Consider the following 20,441-nt stretch of genomic DNA (forward strand, 5'->3'; position numbering starts at 1 on the left):
TCCAGGATAGTAGCTATTGTTGTTGAAAGGAGGACGAGCTTGAAAAGCATTGACTTCTCTGGCACTCCCATAGCTCCATTAGGATTAATAGAACACTCCATTAGAAAATGACCATGCACACCGCAATAATCATAAGTAACTCCACCTTGGCTAGAGGTAGCCATAGCATTGACGGGCATAGATGTATTAGCACTCATGCGCTTCCCATCAATTTTCGCATTCAAAGCTGAGATTTGTGATGATAGAAGGGAATAAGTTTCAACTTCATGCTTCCTCTTCCTTGGTGCTTGAGCTGCGCGCCTAGATGAGCTATTCCATTGATTTTCAGCAAGAGTATCCAAGAGTGAAATAGCCTCATAAGTTTGTTTGTTCATAAAAGAGCCGCCAGCCGCACCATCTACCATCCTCTTAGTCTCATTATCAAGACCATTATAAAAAGATTGCATAAAAAAATTTCTTCTCAATACCGTGATGAGGGCACATATATTGGTAATCTTTGAATCTCTTCCACGCATCATGAAAAGTCTCCCCCGCATCTTGTGAGAAACTATAGAGCTTAACTTTGTAGTCATGAGTCTTATAACCGGGATAATACTTCACTAGGAAAGCATCAGACAATTGCGCCCAAGTAGTAATGGTGTTGGGAAGAGAGTTATACCAACGTTGAGCTTTGCCTGCTAAAGAGAAACGAAAGAGGTACAAGTAGAGCTCGTCGTTAGTCATCCTAGTAATCTTTTGTAGAGAACATGCTTGAAGGAATTTCTGCAGATGATCAACGAGTTCTTCATTGTCAAGACCATAGAACTGATTTCCCGTGATCATATTCATAACATGGGATTTGATGTCAAAGTTTCCAGCATTAGTAGCCGGCATCCTAATCCCCGCGGTAACATTGCTGGCCTTGGGCTGTGTAGACTGCTTAAGAGTTCTCTCGGGAGCCTGAGCCGCCATGTCAAGAGATTGAGAGGGCTGTTGAGCTTGTTTACGAGCCTCCGCCCTCCTTTTCTTTGCACTTGCGTGTGTTCTACGAGCAGTTGCCTCAACCTCAGGATCAAAAAGAAAAAGTTGCTTGTTGGTACTCCTGGTCATGCACAAAAACACTAAAACAAACGTAAATACGCTCGAAGAACAGTTGTTCCTCGAGTGGGTTAGCAAAAGCAAACGCTAAATTCAAAAAGTAAAATTGTTGCCCTTCCCCGGCAACGGCGCCAAATTTTGATAGGTCGTTTTACTACCAAAAATAATTCCTAATTCACCTAACTAGTATAGTTGGGAAAGTAGGGTCGAACCACTGTGGAAGGACAATTAAAGTCACAAATTGAACCAAGTTCACTATTACTAACGATCAAAAGTTGGATTTTTGTTTATCTAAGTAGAATGCAAAAACAAGAAATGAATAAAATTCAATGATTAAAAACCTAGGGCTAAAAGGATTTACTATGCATCGATCATGATTCATGAACAACAATTGGGATAGGAATGAATATAGGCGAAGGAAGGTGTTGCTCTTGCAAACAAATTCGACAATCAAACAATAAAACAAGCTATCGTGATTAAAGCTTAATTGTTCAAAGAAGGAAATCGTTCACTCAAACTCGCAACTCTCGCTTATAGAATTGAGCGAATAAAACTTGCAAATTGGCCAAACATGCAATCAATCTAAAACCCATCAATTGAATCGCCTAGACAAACCAAATTTTAATCCTAAAATCAAACAAGAATCATGACCTTTTGCATAGTTTCACCAAGCCCTAGAAATAAAACTACTCACTAAGCATATTAAAACTAACAAGAGATTCAACAATGAAATTCATGGAGAAAATCAAATTCAAATTTAATGGAGAAACAAGCATTCAAAGATAACAATAATAAACAAGAACAAGAAATTCGAATTGAAACTAATACCTTCAATATAATTAAAATTACAATGTCGAAGTGTTGATCAACAATCCCCCAAGGCAAGTAATATGGGAAATCCCTTCAATACCAAACCCTCCAAACCAGAGAAAAAAACTGTCCCCAAAAATTCCCCTCAAAAGCTATTTATATCCTCCTAAAAAGAGATCGGAGGATATGGGAAGTTACTATCAAAAATCACTGCAGGACCCGGCCGGGTGCGCAGCACAACTAAATCTTCAAGACCAAAAAATTTTCTAAGTTCAAGAGTAAACCCGGTCGGGTAAGAGGAAACCCGCCCGGGTACGCAGCAGAGCATTTTGATCTTCAATGGAAGCCTGGCCGGGTGTCTAGAAACCCACCCGGGTTTAGAGGCTCACCCGGCCGGGTATGTGGAAACCCACCCGGGTATGAGAGGCTCACCCGGACGGGTATGTGGAAACCCACCTGGGTGCAAGTGGCAACTTTTTCTTCCAAATGGCATCTTCAAATTCTTTTAAGTGCCAAGTGCAAACCCGGTCGGGTATGTGGAAACCCACCCGGGTATGAGACCTGGTCAGCACAAAAATGACCCTTTGAGTAGCTTATGACCTTCCAACTTGCAAATCTCGCTCCAAGAGTCGATTCCTAGCATAATTAGAGCTTTGTACCAACAAAATAGATAGGAAACAAACACTCCAACCAATCATAAAAACCAATAGAAAATTGAGCAAAATACGCGAGAAATGATATGAAAATGCAATGGGGGCATGGTAGAAAATAGTATATAAAACACACACATTAAGTGGTAAGTTGCCTAGTTTCTCTAACATGAAGATTTTTGGCTGTGTTGCTTATTATCATGTGAGTGAGGGTAAGCTGGATCCACGAGCCAAGACGGGGCGTTTTGTTGGGTACAGTGATGGTGTGAAGGGGTTTAGGATCTATTCACCTTCGGAGGTTCGGGTCATTCTTGGTAGGGATGTCACTTTTGATGAGAGGACCATGTATTCAAAGAAGAGCTCGGAGTCTTCTGATCTGGGAAAGGAGAGGGAGAATTTGCTGCAGATAGATGGAGTACTTGAGGTACATCAGTCATCCATTGTTGATTTACCGCGAATGCAATTTATTGATGATGATGTTGAGGTTCCAATGCCGAGTACTCCTGAACCTGAGGTTGTTTCATCTTTTCCTAACTTTGGGGAGGAGGTGGAGCAGTATAATCAGGGGTCATCTAGTCAATCTGACACCATTCTTGAGAGACCTAGACGAGTTATCAAGAAGCCTGTTAGGTTGATTGAAGAGATGAAAGGAAGAAATTGCTTTGTTGAGAATTTGACAGGTTATGCATTGAGTGTAGCTGATGATGTAGAGTCATATGAACCTGCCACGTATAAACAAGCAATTAGTTGTAGTGAGTCGGCGAAATGGCTTGCTGCAATGGGTGAAGAGATGCAGTCTCTTTACAAGAACAGAGTGTGGGAACTTGTGAAGGTACCAGAGGGGAGAAAGCTTGTAAGGTGTAAGTGAATTTTTAAGAAGAAAGAAGGGTCATCTGAATCTGAGAAAGTTCGTTTTAAGGCTAGGTTAGTTGCAAAGGGGTTCAGTCAGGTAAAAAGGGTTGATTTTGTGGAGATATTCTCACCGGTGGTTCGACATACTTCTATTCGTGTGCTATTGTCAATTGTAGCACATTTTGACCTTGAACTGGAGTAGTTGGATGTTAACACGACTTTCCTTCATGGCAATTTAGAGGTGGAGATTTTGATGAAGCAGCCCGAGGGATTCAAGATCCTAGGGAAAGAGCACTATGCATGCAGATTGCTAAAGTCGTTGTATGGACTTAAGCAATCCCCTCGGCAGTGGTACAAGAGGTTTGATTCTTTTATGGTTTCGCATGGTTTTGATAGGAACGCGTATGATTGCTGTGTGTATCATAGTAAGTTGGATGACAGTTCCATGGTTTATTTGTTGTTATATGTTGATGACATGCTTGTTGCCACAAAGAATAAATCGGATGTTGCTAGACTTAAAGAGTTGCTTAGCTCGGAATTTGACATGAAAGATTTGGGTCCAGCTAAGAAGATTTTGGGTATGGAGATCTATAGGGATCGGGCTAGACGTAAGCTTTTCTTGACTTAGAAAAGTTACATCGAAAAGATTTTATCTCGTTTTGGGATGGAGAAGTCGAAGCCTATAAGTCCACTAACATCTGTGAGCTGCAAATTGTCTTTGTCTATATCACCTCAAACTGAGGAGGAGTTGGCGTATATGTCTAGAGTCCCTTATGCCAACGCTGTTGGTTGTTTGATGTATGTTATGGTCTGTACTAGGCTGGATATTGCGCACGTTGTTAGTGTTGTGAGTAGGTTCATGGCTGGACCTAAGAGAGAGCACTGGCAAGGGGTGAAAAGGATTTTTCGTTATTTAAGAGGGACAACTGATATTGGTCTTGTGTATGGGAATGGTAAGGAGTCTTTGGTAACTGGATATAGTAATTCTGATTATGCAGCTGATGTGGATAGCAGAAGGTCGGTGACCGGGTATGTGTTTAGTTTGGGTGGTTCTATGGTTAGTTGGAAGTCTACATTGCAGTCTTCGGTTACGTTGTCTACTATTGAAGCTGAGTACATGGCTTTAACTTTTGCAGCTAAGGAGTCCATATGGCTCAAAGGCCTTGTAGGTGAACTGGGTATCGCACAGGATTTTGCTACGGTATATTATGATAGTCTAAGTGCCATTTGCTTAGCTAAAGACCAAGTACACCATGATCGGACCAAGCACATTGATGTCAGGTATCATTTCTTGCGTACTGACAAGAGGGTAAAGGTAAAGAAGATCGGGACCGCTAACAACCCAGCTGATTTCTTTACTAAGTCTGTTCCATCACTACAAAAAAACTTGTTTTTAGCAACAAGTTTTAGAAACGACTATATTTTTTTCGTTGCGAAAAATACAAGTTGTTGCGAAATCCGTTGTTGTTGCTAAATAATCGTTGCCATAAAAAAAAAATGAGTGCGGACTTTGAAATAATTAATATTTGTTTTTTGCAACGATACCAGTCGTTGCTATAAAGCATTATTTTGGAAAATTGGTTATACGTTACATGTATATGAATTACGTATATTTTTGACACACGATAATATTTGGGACGTGTGATATTTTGGGATACGAATTAATATATAATGATAATCGGTGATATTAGTTTAGTTGGTTATAAATTATTTATTATTTTAATTGTCTAGTTTATATATAGATTGTAGATTGTTTTAGAAGATAACAAGGTCGTTGCGAAAAATGTGTATATTTTTTGCAACGGTAATAGTTGTTGCTAAAAACATTAATAACAAATTTTACTTAATTGTTTTCTCTACAGTAAAGTCGTTGCAAAAGATTGACTATCATGTATTGCAACAACTTGAATTGTTGTGAAAACAATATATTTAACAACGAAAACAGTTGTCGCTAAAAATACAAAAAATTTGGCAACGAGCTTTTTTGTTGCTAAAAACGTTGGAAGGAATTGCAACGATACTTCTTTTGCAACAATAGATCTCGTTGCAAAAAAAAGATACCTTTTGCAACCACGAAAGTCGTTGCTAAAACCTTTAGTTACGGTTGTACCCGCAACAATGGAATTCGTTGCAAAAAACATTTTTAGCAACGAAATCAGGTTTTTAGCAACGACTTTTTCTGTTGCTAGAAACAAGTTTTCTTGTAGTGCATTTAGTAAGTTTAAACATTGCTTAAGAATGTTGATTACTATGTGATGTAGTAGGCCCTTAGGGGCGGTGTTAGGGAGCTCCTGTTGTAGGCATGTTGGCCTTAAGGTGGAGCTTGCCCGGGGCTTGTGATGCAGGTGGAGCATTATGAGTTGTTATACTTGGTGAAAATTATGTGATAGGTCTTGGTTGGAGACTTGTCAAGATGAGTCTTGGTTGAAGACTTATCGGGATGTACGGCTTATGTATGAGCTTTACATTGGGTTTTGGCTTGAGATATGTTCACTTTGTGTTGATGAGATCGTTTGGTCAATACGAGTTTTCGTCAAGGTGGAGATTGTTGTTAATGGTGACTCAAACTGGCAAGCACCATTGAAGAAGATGAGTATGGGTCAAAGAGGAGGTCCGCGGGGCGCGGAGTGCGTTCTATCTCCATTTCGCGGCTCGCGTAGTTGTACACGGCTCGCGAAATGGCGGTTTCTTTTCACGGGAGGTGTCTTATGGGACGGTTACTTTGTGTTTATTATGTAATAACTTCCTTTTATTGGGCATTAGTATATAAACTCCCATTTTAGGATTAATATATGATGATTCACAAAATTGAGAGAGATCACAAGAGAGCCATTAATTTGTGAGTGTGATTGAGATTCATCTTGTAATTCTTTGCACTCATAATGAAATTATTTGATCTTGGTGCCGGTGGATGTAGCCATGTTAAATCTCTCGTGTCATTTTCTTATTATTTCATTATTGTTAGACGAACTTACTTCTGCTGTTGCAGAACAAATGAATCTATGAATAAGAGACCAGTCTGCCGCATCAAAATGCAAGCTGGTAATTGCTTGTGCCAGATTACAAATGTGAAATGCATTCCTTTCGTTAGATGTTCCCGTTCTATTTCTTTCTAGCTGTAAATAGTAGATTAAATTCATATGTCAATACTTTCTTCAAAATTATGTTTCTATTTTTGTAATTTTTTTTTCATTGGGGTAGTCGAAGAATCCTTATAGTTGTCAAATTAAATACTCCGAAATACTCGCATTCGATTGTGACGTGTTATGTAGAAAAATATTATTATTAGTAGCAAATATAATAGAACGGAGAAAGTATATTATTAATCATACATGGATGAAATGTTTTTAATGGTTGTATGTCAAATTAATGTAAAGTGCTTGATAAGTGCTTGATTGAATTTAATTATGCTCTAGCTCTTTGAATTTTGATTAAAGAATTTATTTGATAAGTGATTACTGGTTGGAACTGTTATTAGTCAGAATTAATTATTAACATACTAACTATTATACATTTAAGTCAGTCGTTTTAGTTAGTTATTTGGAAATTTCTATTATATTAGTATTATTATATCAATTGGGTCTAAAAATTAAATATTATTAAGTAATGCCTTTGATTAACCTAAATAAAAAGATTTTTTTTTATTTGAAAAACTATCATTAATTAGCCTCAACATTGAACCAAAGTCGAACCAATTTCTTTGAAATTTCAACGAGAATATTTAATGCAAACACAATCATAAAGGTAAGACTATGAGCCAAAGGTAATTATTGATGCTCACGGACACCAAAACCACGTATCCAACTAATTTTAATTTATCTTTAGTCAAGTTCTTAGAAAGATACAACTCATTCATGTCATTTTTAATTTGCTCTTCTCACGTTTTCTTAGGCCTATCACAACTTTACTTCTATCAACCGTGATGTTTTGCATGTCGACGATTTTCCTTCGTACATGCCAAAACCATCTCAATCTACTTTCACGCATCTCTGCAGAGATGGGTGAAGCCTCTTGTCTTTCTTTCAAAACACGGTTCTTAATCTTATTTATGTTGGTCTGTCACAATATCCAACTTAACATTCACGTCTCTCCTACTGTCATCTTACGCGCTTCAAGTGATTTTTTCGTTGGACATTTAGAAAAAAGTTACTGGTAAATAACTTAAAGTCATAACTCAAAAGCTACTATGGGTAATATTTTTGATGGTTTTTAGAATTATGACTCAATTATTTTTCTAATATGCAACCAAATGCCAACAACTATTTTTATACAAACCATATTTATTACTGTTGAGTCAAGCCCAATTTCAATGACCTTTGTGATGGGTTTGATCACTTGATTGCTCATGCCTTATCTTGGACTCTTGAGAGTGAAGATGTAAGGAACATGAGCTATGGAGGATTGAGATTTGGATCACTTGATGAAGGGATCAAGGTGAATGTTTTGGGGTGTCTTAATGAAGACAAGGCACGAAGATTGGAGGGTTTTGAAGACCGCTCGAGTGGTCGAGCATGTTTGGCTCGGTCGAGCCTTAATGCAGCAGGGTTCTAGTAGCCTCAGAGAAATCGCTCCATCGGTCGAGCCTAGGGCTCTCGATCGAGCAAAATGGCAGCGAACAGAACAAAAGCTTTATGTTTTATGTGCGGGATTTTGTGGGCTTTTAAGCCTTTTTTCCTAAGTTATTCTAATATGTTTTATGACTATATAAGGAGTCTTAGAACATTATTAGGGAATTGAGAGAGGCATATACAAGATTGAAAGCTAGGGTTCACACCATAAGAGTTCTTCATCCATGTGTTATGCATGTTTGTGTGAGATTCAGTTAAAGGTTCCATCTTTGCTTTGAGAGGCTGTTCTTAAAGCTTGGAAAGGTGAGTCATTAATGTATTGTTGATTATATTAATGTTAAGCTACTTATTTTGAGGTGGAGGTATCCATAGATGCCTCATACATCTTGTGTTTTGCTTCTTCCATTGTTGTGCTCTGTTTTGGTTGTTTGTCTTTGCATTTCTTTTTTTGTTGTTTCTTCACCATTGCAATAGCCGATTCACAACAATTACAGTTGGCTGGCCTAAACCTTTGGCTTTGAGAAGTAGCAAATAAGTCAATTCTTTGAGCTAATCAAACTAACTAATAGCTTCAACCTCCAACCAATTACCATTCATCAAACAAATCTCTATACACAGGTCGAACTCTTTTACAAGAGCACCATATACGACGACATAACGGCCCACAATTTTTGGGACCTAAAATTATTTTTTATTTTCAAATGTTTAATTATATGTTAAAAAAATTATAATAATTTGCCGAAAATAAAAATGCTGACAAGTCATCATATAATCAATGGAAATAATATCCTCTAATTAATGATCATCCATTAATTTGTTAATTTAATTTATTATATTTTCTTGGTCAATTATTAAGGTATCTAAATAATGAAATTGTTAATTTAATTTGTTGAATCTTCTTGTTTAATTAATTAAGTTAGTTTCACAAATTAAATAATGCTTTAGCAAAATGAAAAAATGATAGTTCATTAATTAATTGTCTATTAAAACTTTGGACATACATATTCATATGTTAATGTCCTTGTCTATTGACTATTCAATAATTGAGCTTTACTTTCATGCCATTCTTGACTTGTTCTACATAACACTGACGTCTTATGCAACTTGTGAGTGGTCACTGCTTTATTTTTTTATTTCTCTGATAAGTAGTAAATTCTGTGTTTCAAAGTAGTTGTAATATTTGATTTTTTATATAATTTAATTTATTAATTTAATTTTTAATATTTTTAATTATTTATAATGAAAAATTATAAAAAATTAATATTAATAATTTTTGTATTGATATGAATCAAATAAAAACACACCTGACTATGCTTTAACTTAATAATTAAAACAAATTAAAAATTAATAGTAATAAATAAATAGTGTAATTTTCTAATTGCAAGAAATTTGAAAGAATAGAGGAAGTACCAAATTTATTCATGTTAAACCAACATTATATTTAATCAAAGAGAAAAACAAGTAAATTGATATTTTACAGAGAAATAAGAGAGAAATAGTTAAATATTTAGATAGAAAAAACATGTTTGATCTGTCCACTATCTCTTCCTCTCGAATTCCGAATTTGGGCGGTATATGGGCTAATGACCATAGCCTTAAGCCCATAACCATTTCGATAAAAATTTAAAAAAACTATGTGATAACCGCAGGCTCCAGTCTCCTGAGAGATTGTCTTTCAAATCCAGTCCATTAAAACTTAATGTTACTCTTACTATATTTTCCTTTATGGACTGATCCAATCAGAGATATTCTCTTAAAGAAAACGTTTCTCACTCACAAGAATTTGTGATGTTATAATATTACAAAAAAATAAAAAAAATAAGGCAAAATTATAAGAAACTACCTAATCTATACCCCTTTTTTTAAAAAAACTACCTTATGTAAAAGTTTTTGCAAAAAACTACCTTATATAATACAAATCTTTGCACAACACTACCTTTTGACGGATTTCGTTTGTTGACCATTACTTTTGGTCGTTGACCATCACGTGACTCTTAAACTTCCTTCTTCATCTCATTTTCGCATTCCTTTGTTTCTGAAGCTTTCTTTGACGCGATTTCCTCAAACCTGTAACTCCTAAATTTGCTCCCATCCTCCTCTTAACTACATCTCGTTGAAAGTTCTAACCTATACTGGTATGTACTACTACTCATTTATGGTTTTCTACTTCAATGTTGTACTTTAAGCATAATTTAAAATTTATTTCGTTTTAGAAATTTGATTCCTTTTGCTGCGTTTTTTCTTTTGAATTTGTTGTTTTTTATCTTGGAATTTGTAAATTGATTGTTGTTGTGTCTAAATAATGTATTAGGGTTCCTAAAATTAGCTAAATCAATAGACAAGATGAAGAAATTGAAAATCTGGAAAAAAGCAAGTAGGTCGAAAAAGAAGGACTCATAGTTGGCAACTGAGGTGGGTAATGTTAGGGTAGATGAGGTGGAGATTGAAAGATCTGATGTGGTACATAAGGTTGTGGATGAGTTGGAAAGAGCAAATGTAGATGTTGATGTTGGGCAAAAGGGACCACCAATCACAGATACGGGTTATAAAAATTCTTTAAGTGCTAACCCTAGATCTAAAACAGATAACCCAGCTGCTATTTCTACCCTAAACCTTACAGCAAATAAGAGAGCTCACATAGAGCAGCAAGTTCCTGATTTTGATGATAGTACTAATGATGATTATAGTTGTGGTGATGAGGATGAATATGAGGATGATTCTGATTTTGTATGCAGAAAATGTGGTTTATGGTCTTGATGATGTGTTTATAGGTGATGATGAAATTAGATTGGTAGTAGATAAGGATATTGATGAAGAAAACAATAGAGACATATACCATGCTATTGAATGTGGTTACAATTATTATTACCTGCATAATGGTAGAAGTAGGATCAGTGTGTATTGCTACAATAGATGCGATTGTAGTAAATCGAAAGCAAGAATTGTGAACTGTGTTTGTGGGAAGGAGAAGAAGTGTTATTTTAAGGTTCATGCTGTGAAGTTGAAAGATGAGGAGACACTTCAAATAAGGATTTATTTTCCAAAGAACACTTGTGGTCACCAACACCAAAATAATAAAGTCACTGCTTTGTATTTAGCTGAGAAATACATAGAAGATTGGAGGGAAAATCCAACTTGGAAATTAAAGGCATTTGAGAAACGGGTTAATAGAGAGTTAGGTTATGAAGTGAAGTATTCTAAGTTTTATATGGCTAAAAGAATTGCAATGAAAATGATATTTGGTGATGCTAGTGAAGAGTATAGCAGGGTGTGGGATTATGCGGAAGCAATAAGGAGGTTTAATCCAGAAAGCACTGCCATCGTTAAATGCATTGGAATAGACACACCCCCACCTTTGTTCCAAAGGATGTATATATGCTTGCCAGCATGTAAGGAGGGTTTTGTTGCTGGCTGTAGGCCTGTTAGAGGTGTTGATGGGGCACATTTGAAGGGAAAATTTCTTGGGGTTTTGTTGACTGCTGTAGGTAAAGATGGGAACAATAACATCTTCCCCGTTGCATGGGCTGTGGTCAAAACAGAAAATGTAGAAACTTGGACTTGATTTCTAAATCTCCTCGTAGAAGACCTTAGGTCGGTTACTACATCGAGTAGTTGGGTACAAGCAGGAGGTGAAGCTTTCACCTTCATGAGCGATAGGCAAAAGGTATGAATGTAATTACTTGTTAACACATATCTTGTTTTAATTGTAACTAATGCTATAACCCTAATACTAATTTGTGGATAATGTAGGGTTTGGTTGAAGCTTTCAACTCAGTGATTCCTGAAGCTGAAATTAGGTTCTGCTGCAGGCATATATGGGCGAACTTCAAGATCAAGTTCCCTGGAGAGTTGTACAAACAACACTTTTGGAGAAAAATAAAAGCTTACAACAAGGTATAGAATCAAGTATACATACAAATATTTGAGATCATGTCAAACTAATTAGTAATAATTTACCTTCACAGTTTCATTTTGATAGAGAAATGAATGAAATAAAGAATATTTCTGTTGAAGCATAAGAATATCTAGCTGCTATTCCTACAAAACACTGGTCTAGGCATGCTTTTTCTAGTAGGAGTAAGTCTGGGATGTTGTTAAATAATTGTTGTGAGGCATTCAATAATGTGTTAGTAGAAGCAAAGGGGAAGCCTATAATTTCTCTAATGGAGTGGATCTAAAAGGGAAGGGCTGAGTAACTTTGAAGGTGTGTTGATGCCATCTATCAGCAAAATCATTGAAAAAAAATGCAAAGGATATATATGGTTTAAGGGTAATCCCAGTGGATGTGTTAGAGTTTGAGGTAGATGATGACGATGACTCTTACGTTGTAAAATTGGCCAATAAGACTTGCCATTGTGGAAGTTGGAAACTTATTGGGATCCCTTGTAAACATGTCATGGCTTGATTGTTCTTAGAAAATTAGATGCCAACAAATTTGTCCACGAGGTGTATCTTGTAGAAACGTATGCAAAGACGTATGGTCCAAAGTTTTATGGTATGCTAGGACACAAAATGTGGCCCACAACCACTTTAGCCAGACCACTTCCTCCACCATTTCGAACTATGCCTGGAAGGCCTAACAAGAGGAAAAGAAGGAAGGAAGCTGATGAAGGAAAAGGAGGTAAGAAGCCTGTATGTGCTGTTAGAGAATTCAAGGAACGGAGATATGGTAATTGTGGTAACCTAGGTCACTACAAAAAAGGCTGCAAGAATCCACCCAAACCACCACCAACAAAGATCAAGTCAAAGGGTGGAAGGCCTAAAAAGGGATCTTCTTCTAGTCAATAGTCTACAACAAATAATGTGCCTAGCTCCAATAGTTAACAACAAACGCAAACTACAACAACTGCATCTACTTCATGTGTAATGGATCAAATTAGTCAAATATAGAGCTCACTTTAAATATTAAAAGTAAGAAATTTGGTGTTGAATGTAATGTGTTGAACTAATGTAAGATATATATTAGTATAAGTTTTATGAACTGAGAATGTACTGTGTGGAACTGCATGTAAGCAAATTAGTATATGAATTGAGAATGTACTGTGTTGAATTAATTTACTGTGTTGAATCAGTATATGAACTGAGTGTATGGAATCAGTGCAATATACGTAGTATGTATGTAAGCAAATGCATAACAGCAAATCAGTGTTGTGTATTGAGCCAGTGCAGCAATATTGATTATACACATTGAATCAGTGCACTTTCTTTAAGACTGATGATACTGATTCGTGTTGCAGCATTACATACACATTCAATCAGTGCTGAAAATCAGTGCTGCAAATCAATTTTGAAACACATGAAGTATGTTGAAGTTGATTAGTGCAACAAGCATAACATACACATTGAGTGAGTGCTCAGAATCAGTGCTATAAATCAGTTTTGAAACACATTAAGTTGGCTACTAAAGTTGATTAGTGCTGCAAATCAGTTTTGAATCAGTTTTGAGTATTCTGAAGTTGATTAGTGCGGCAAGCATTACATACACATTGAATTAGTGCTCAAAATTAGTGCTTCAAATCAGTTTTGAATCAGTTTTTGAGTATGCTGAAGTTGAATAGTGCAGCAAGCATTACATACACATTGAATTAGTGCTCAAAATCAGTGCATCAAATCAGTTTTAAATCAGTTTTTGAGTATGCTGAAGTTGATTAGTAATGTAGTATTACATACACATTGAATCAGTGCTGCAAATCAGTTCATTAAAACACATTGAGTATACTGAAGTTGATTAGTGCAGCAAGCATTACATACACATTTAATGAGTAATCAGTGTTGCAAATCAGTTTTGAGTATGCTGAAGTTGATTAGTGCTGCAGCATTACATACAAATTGAATCAGTGCTGAAATTTAGTTTTGAAACACATTGAAATGGCTACTGAAGTTGATTAGTGCAAGCAGTGTGTATACTGATGTTATTGCAAACAACAAGCAAACAACAAACAGCAATACCAAAAAAGAAATCAAATAGACAAAATAAAAACACATTTCATTCATCATAATCATGTTACAAAAGAAATCATCTTTTCATTGCATACCGAAATCACTCATACAAATTCTTAAATAGGCCATAAACTTCATTTACTAGCCTTGATTAAAACAACCAACACCAACAAAAAAGAAAAGAAAAACCCTAATACAAAGCTTGTAATCTGATTTCCATGCTTCCTCTCATTCATCCATTTCTTCTTAATCCTTTTAATTTCTGAAATTGCTTGTTCCTTTTCATGTTCCAAGCAAAAAACCCTTGATGTCAAAATTTTGATTGCGGTTCCTAATTGTCGCTTGTCCTCCACAAGTTTGTTAGTCACTTCTCTTTGCCAAACAGTCATTTCAGGTTCATCAATCCATTTAAACTTTTTGCATCCCCTCCAATTTGTATCAGGATCATAAAAAACGCAAGTCTTAAACCTTCTTCCATGGATTTTCCTTGGTCCATGAAACCCTCCTTGCAAAGGAAACTCCACACCCACATTTTTCAGGTATCGAATTTCCGGTTGAAGAAGAAGTAGACATTACTAGTTAATTGTGTAATGATTGTTGGAAAAAATTGGGTTCTTTGAATGGATTAGGGATTGAAACTCAAGGAGAAAGAGGAATAAGGAAGGGCAACTGCGAAATGGGTATCGCGTGAAAGAAAGCTTCAGAAACAAAGGAATGCGAAAATGAGATGAAGAAGAAGGAAGTTTAAGAGTCACGTGAGTGTCACGTGATGGTCAACGGCCAAAAGTAACGGTCAACAAACGAAATCCGTTAAAAGATAGTGTTTTGCAAATAATTTGTATTATATAAGGCAGTTTTTTGCAAAAACTTTTACACAAGGTAGTTTTTTTAAAAAAGGTGTATAAATTAGGTAGTTTCTTATAATTTTGCTTAAAAATTAAACAAGTTTAATTCACCAAACCAAAAGAGAAAATGACAAATTTGTAGAAGTAGAAGATAAAGTAAACGGTCAACATACATATTAGTGTTATACAAAATTATTACTCTGAAAATAATGCACCTCAAAAATCACATTTTGGAATTTAAATTGATTAGATAGAAATACTTTTATCCAAAATCATTTAATTTTCTATCTCCAATCTCCAATAATGTTCGTTCACCCTCAAATGCTCCTTACACTTCTTTCCTTCCTCTTCATCACAACACTAACTTATTCCATTACAATCCCATATAAACCACCCGACCACCTCCTCATCAACTTTGGCCTACCAAAAAATTCTGCACAAACCGATAACCGCGGTGACAGATGGCGGAGCGATGAAGATTTCATCTTAGCAACGCAATCTGCCACCAGTAACTCCACTGCAAAAGCAGTGGAGGCTACAACTCCCTATAATATGGCCCGAATATTTCGGGCCATGACAACATATTCCATACCTGTTACTACGTGGGGCCCAAAACTAGTCCGCCTCTACTTTCCACCCCTATCCATATCCTACGACATCATAGACACCAAATCGTCTTTTCTTTCGCTCACAATTAATGGGTTCAATATTTTGTGCAATTTTAGCGCGTTCGCTGTTACGACTAACGCGAACACGCACGCCAATACAACTGCGCCCGTAACAAACGGGCTTGTAAGAGAGATTTACATCTCTTTGAACGAAGGAAACGGGCAAATAAAGGGTCTAAACCTAACTTTCTCACCAAGTAACCCGGATGGGTTCGGGTTCATAAACGGGTTGGAGATTATATCTGTACCCGATGGGTTGTACTTTAACCGTTCCGGATCCAATATGGTTCCATATCTTACGGGTGGGTTTCAAGATTATGTGAATAACCCGTTTAATTTTTCGGATTCAATAGCTATGGAAAATATTATCCGGCTGAACGTTGGTGGGTCGATCGTGCATCCGAGTAATGATTCCGGACTTGGCCGGACTTGGTTCGGTAGAGACGATGACTACATGATGTAAGTTCAACAATATTTTTCAATTTCCTGAATTTAATTTTAGACAATTGTCTTCTAATTTTCTTTCTTTCACTGATAAACATAAACTATGTGGTGGATAGATAATTTTGGGTCACCAAGAAATATAAATTCTTTTGAATTCCCAAAAAGCATAGTAAGTAATTAATTTATTAGTGTCAATTAAAAAAATAAATAGTATTTTTTTCTTACAAAGTTATCAATTATTTTCTTCGTTTCTTATCAAGTTTCCATAAGGAATGTAAATGAAAACAAGAAAAATATAATATTTTTTAAATAATGAATATATTATTTTATTAAATAATAAATTTAATTTAATGAAAAAAAGTAGGCACTATATATAATTATTAAAAAATTTGAAATAAAGTCATTGAAAAAAATTATAAGGACCATAACTAATAAAAAAATATTTTTATAAAGTTAATGAAAAATATGTAAGGATCATAAGAAATATACAAATGTTAAGATGAAGTTAGTTGCTAGAAAATATGTGAGAATTATAAAGATTATTATTAAAATATTAAAATAAGATTTAAAAAGTTATTTTTATTTGAAATTTATGATATAAAAATGTCGATTGTAGCAGTGACATCTTTGACTTGTGTGCAGAGTTCGAATGTGTTTACTACATCACACACTAATATTTATAAGATCGAGTTAAAGATAATTAAAAATACAATAATATGATATTATATTGATATGCATGGAGAGACGAATAAAATAAGATCGTCTCAAATGGTTATATATTTTTCTCATATAATAATCGCAATATGTAAGATACTATAGAATAAAGAACAATGTAAAATTATTCTATAAAGCATAAAAAAAACGGAGGAAATATGCAATATAGAAGTATAATCACGTCTCTTCTCACTCTAGGCTACAAGTGTGCATCATGCAATACAAGTCTTCCGTATATTTGACGTATATAATCTCACTTTAAACCTTAGATGAATGAGATTCTAATTCTTAACATGACCTTTTGAAGTCATATCAAGTACTCAATTTATCCAAAAGTTTAATTAGATGATTAAGTAATCATTTAAAAACTGCAAATACAATTTTAAATTCGGAATAATAATTTATTTGTTTTTATTGATTATATTGAGTTACACCTTAGCTTGTGTTGAACACATGTAACTTTGCTATTGTACTTGGTTTCATACGTCTCTTTCTTTGCAGTGCTCTTTTTATTTGAGCGTCGCTTTGACTGTATCCCTCTTGCCCTGTCTTCAGATGAGGTGGAGGTATGATTTGTCAGTAACGAACCCACAAACCCTGTCCTAAGCAGAATCTATCGTATATGATTGTAAATTGATTAATTTTATTTTTATGTTGTATATGATCAGTAATGGTCTAAACTACACAGTGTCGTGCAACGATACCACAATCATAAACTTCAATTATACAGTTGCAACACCATCGTATACGGCGCCAGAGTTAGTGTACTTGACAATGAGGGAGATGGGACCATATGTTGGAGAATTGAAGAAAAACCAAAATTTGACATGGTTGTTCGAGGTCGATTTTGGATTTAATTATCTTGTGAGACTCCATTTTTGCGAGTTAGTTTTCGAAATCAACAACACTGCCCAAATAGTTTTCGACGTTAGTATCAACAATCAAATGGGTGCACATGATATTGATGTTTTTGCGCTAACTGGTGGCATTTTCACTCCAATGTATCGAGATTTTGTTACGCTCTTTGAAGGTAGTGGTACCAACAAAGCTAGTGTCAATACCAGAGGTCTTCTTTCAGTGACACTTACTCCCGACCTTACCACAACGTAAGTTAATCATTGTTTATTATGGGTAAGAAATCGAGAATTCGGCCCCTGCATGAGGAGGCTAGGAGTCAAGCATTGATTTTCCCCTGGGTTAAAAAATGAACGCCTATCACAAGAATGAATGGAAAGATTTTCTACAATACATTTGCATATATTTTAACCAAGTCAAACTCGCTGTGTGTTTTTTTAATCTTTTGACCCAAAAACTTACATTTTTAGCCAATATGAGTTTAAAATCGCTATTTAAGATAGCAATTTTACGTGAAGTTTACTTTTCCAACTGTTTAACCTGAAGTCCATTTCTCTATTTTTTTTAAAATAAAAAAATTTCTTTTTTTAGTTTGTTTATTTTTCTTGCCACATTTTATTTTATGGAAGTGGTCCCACCACGGAAAATTTTGTCATTTACAAATTTTTCCTTACTTTAATTTTAATCCAGATTTATGCAATATAAATGACTTTACAATTTCTTTGTTTTGTATTATATATGATTCATTATTGCAATTTCAAAAGAGCATATAGAGTAATTATTTGTTTGATAGCAACAATATTTTCCTTCTAAAAGTACTTTATTTAATGACTTCTTCAAATTTGCATTGACATTGAAATTTTTGTCTTGTTTTTCTAGATATGGCGATTTCTTGCTCAATGGATTAGAGATTTTCAAGATGAACTCTTCAAATGGTTCTCTTGCCGCACCAAATCCTAATATCCCTATGAATTTAACATCTTTACAAGGTAATAATCAATCGTCAAATAGTTCTCATCATTTAATACCGATTATCGGAGGAATCCTTGGTGCTATTCTAGTAGTCGCACTCATATCATCAATATATTTCATAATCATTTTCCGAAGAAAAAAGGAGAAACAAAAATTCATGAAAACAATGAGCAAAGATGATACTAGCAAGCTTAAGTGGATTTCACCGTTGGATGATTCTGGATCTAATGCAACTACCGCTAGTGTGATTTCTTCTCTGCCGTCCGATCTTTGTCGACGTTTCTCATTTGCGCAAGTTAGGGTTGCTACGAATGATTTCAATGACGACTTGATCATAGGAACCGGTGGGTTCGGTAAAGTTTACAAGGGTTCAATAGATGATGGAGCCACTATTGTGGCCATAAAACGTCTTACGACAACATCGAAGCAAGGCGCTCGCGAGTTTGAAACAGAAATCGAGATGCTATCGAGACTACGTCACGTACATTTGGTGTCCTTAATCAGATATTGTGACGAACACGGTGAAATGATCATAGTTTACGAGTATATGCCACGTGGCACTCTTCGAGATCACTTGTTGTACAAGAATCCCGAGAGAAGTGAGAACCATACACCATTGTCGTGGAAGCAACGACTTATGATTTGTCTTGGATCAGCTCTCGGTTTGCACTATCTTCACGCGGGAGCTAAACAATTGATTATTCATCGAGATGTCAAGTCTACGAATATTCTTCTTGATGATAAGTGGACAGCCAAAGTCTCAGACTTTGGCCTTTCAAAGGTAGGACCCACTCCTGGTGATATGGGTCCTACCCATGTTAGTACCGCTGTTAAAGGTAGTGTTGGATATTTAGATCCAGAGTACTATCGACGTCAACAATTGACAGAGAAATCAGATGTATACTCCTTCGGAGTTTTGTTGTTCGAGGTTTTATGTGCTCGAGTTGCGATGAACCCTAATCTACCCAAGCAACAAGTGAACTTAGCCGTGTGGGCTCGTTATAACTACAAAAATAAAACCCTCCACACAATTGTCGATCCAAATCTAACAGGGCAAAATTGCACCCGGATGTCTAAGAAAATTTGGAGAAGTGGCAGAATTGTGTATACGAGAACATGGAAGTGATCGTCCTTCGATGGGGGACGTAGTTTGGGGCATTGAATTTGCCATACAACTACAAGAAACCGCGGAGAAAATTATGCAAAACAATTTAAGTGATGATCCTCAAGGAGAAATTTCAGATTCTACGATAAGTTTTAAACTTGATGGGGCAAATGCATTAGGTTCAATGTATATTGATAATGAATCGACCACATTAAATGATGATTTTTCTGATACTAAGATGGTTGATATGGGCACAAAAAAGTTATTGGATAGTAGAACTACTACATTTATTAATTCATCGGAATCACCCATAATTGATATGAAGTCTGGTTCGGTTTTTTCTGAGATTATCGACCCAAAAGCCAGATGACTCGTACAAATTGTTGTATGAGACGATTTCTCTATAATATGTGTTTCATACGACACGAGAATATAAGATTTTTATTTCTCTTACAAGAGTATGTAAAAGAAATAAGAAAATATATCTTTTTTGTAATTTTTTTTTTAAGAAAATCTAATAATTTATTGATAAAAATATCATACAACATCTACAACAGAGTAACAATCGATAAAATACATAATAATTTTAATCAAAAAAACTTTTACTCCCTCCTACTCATCCTACTTGTCCCAATTACTTTTCGATTACTATTCACTAATCACTCTTAATTTGTATTTTTTTTTCTTAATCTTTAACTTAAAATATAGTCAAGCGTGATTTTATTTCTTTCGTTTCAATACAATGGTTATTAATATTAACTTTTCATAATTTTTAATTATGCACAATTAACGATATTAAAAGTTAAAATGTTGTTTCGACCAAGTGTAAAAAAGGTAAATGGGACAAGTAGGTTGAATACGAGGGAGTATATAAAAAAAGTCATGATCATTTTAAAGGAGATCCAATAGTAAAGTCTTTCCTTTATCATCTTCATTCTAAT

General features: G+C 35.3%; 2 protein-coding genes, 1 non-coding gene and 1 pseudogene across 5 annotated transcripts; all 4 read left to right on the top strand.

Annotated features, from left to right (window-relative positions):
- The first annotated feature begins 463 nt into the window (after nt 1-463).
- On the top strand, nt 464-571 carry LOC130803351 (small nucleolar RNA R71). The gene has a single exon (XR_009039899.1). It is a non-coding gene; the product is annotated as a small nucleolar RNA R71 (small nucleolar RNA).
- Nucleotides 572-8,138: 7,567 nt separating this feature from the next.
- LOC130802230 (uncharacterized) lies at nt 8,139-12,937 on the top strand. Of its 3 annotated transcripts, none has more exons than XM_057666159.1 (3): nt 8,139-8,260; nt 10,269-11,621; nt 11,708-12,937. In XM_057666159.1, the coding sequence occupies exon 2, from the start codon at nt 10,620-10,622 to the stop codon at nt 11,517-11,519; it is 900 nt and encodes a 299-aa protein (XP_057522142.1). In that variant the 5' UTR covers nt 8,139-8,260; nt 10,269-10,619; the 3' UTR covers nt 11,520-11,621; nt 11,708-12,937. The 3 variants fall into 3 exon arrangements, with proteins under 3 accessions (XP_057522142.1, XP_057522141.1, XP_057522140.1); XM_057666158.1 differs by lacking the exon at nt 8,139-8,260 and adding an exon at nt 9,375-10,092; XM_057666157.1 differs by lacking the exon at nt 8,139-8,260 and having other exon boundaries at nt 9,375-11,621.
- Nucleotides 12,938-14,941: 2,004 nt separating this feature from the next.
- LOC130803299 (probable receptor-like protein kinase At5g38990) lies at nt 14,942-17,678 on the top strand. Its single transcript, XM_057667501.1, has 4 exons — nt 14,942-15,869; nt 16,767-16,800; nt 17,070-17,134; nt 17,237-17,678. The coding sequence occupies exons 1-4, from the start codon at nt 15,046-15,048 to the stop codon at nt 17,676-17,678; spliced, it is 1,365 nt and encodes a 454-aa protein (XP_057523484.1). The 5' UTR covers nt 14,942-15,045.
- A 641-nt stretch (nt 17,679-18,319) lies between these two features.
- On the top strand, nt 18,320-20,126 carry LOC130802229 (probable receptor-like protein kinase At5g38990; annotated as a pseudogene).
- Nucleotides 20,127-20,441: the final 315 nt, after the last annotated feature.

This window comes from Amaranthus tricolor, chromosome 16 (assembly GCF_026212465.1).
Source record: "Amaranthus tricolor cultivar Red isolate AtriRed21 chromosome 16, ASM2621246v1, whole genome shotgun sequence".
In the NCBI taxonomy this organism is placed as follows: domain Eukaryota; kingdom Viridiplantae; phylum Streptophyta; class Magnoliopsida; order Caryophyllales; family Amaranthaceae; genus Amaranthus; species Amaranthus tricolor.

Bases quoted from the DNA above. Each gene is read 5' to 3' on its own strand.
- LOC130802230 (XM_057666159.1), top strand. From the start codon at position 10,620: ATGATAGTACTAATGATGATTATAGTTGTGGTGATGAGGATGAATATG.
- LOC130803299 (XM_057667501.1), top strand. From the start codon at position 15,046: ATGTTCGTTCACCCTCAAATGCTCCTTACACTTCTTTCCTTCCTCTTC. The intron at 15,870-16,766 runs GTAAGTTCAACA...TTCTCACTCTAG, and splicing joins AGAGACGATGACTACATGAT to GCTACAAGTGTGCATCATGC. The intron at 16,801-17,069 runs GTATATTTGACG...CTTTCTTTGCAG, and splicing joins TCATGCAATACAAGTCTTCC to TGCTCTTTTTATTTGAGCGT.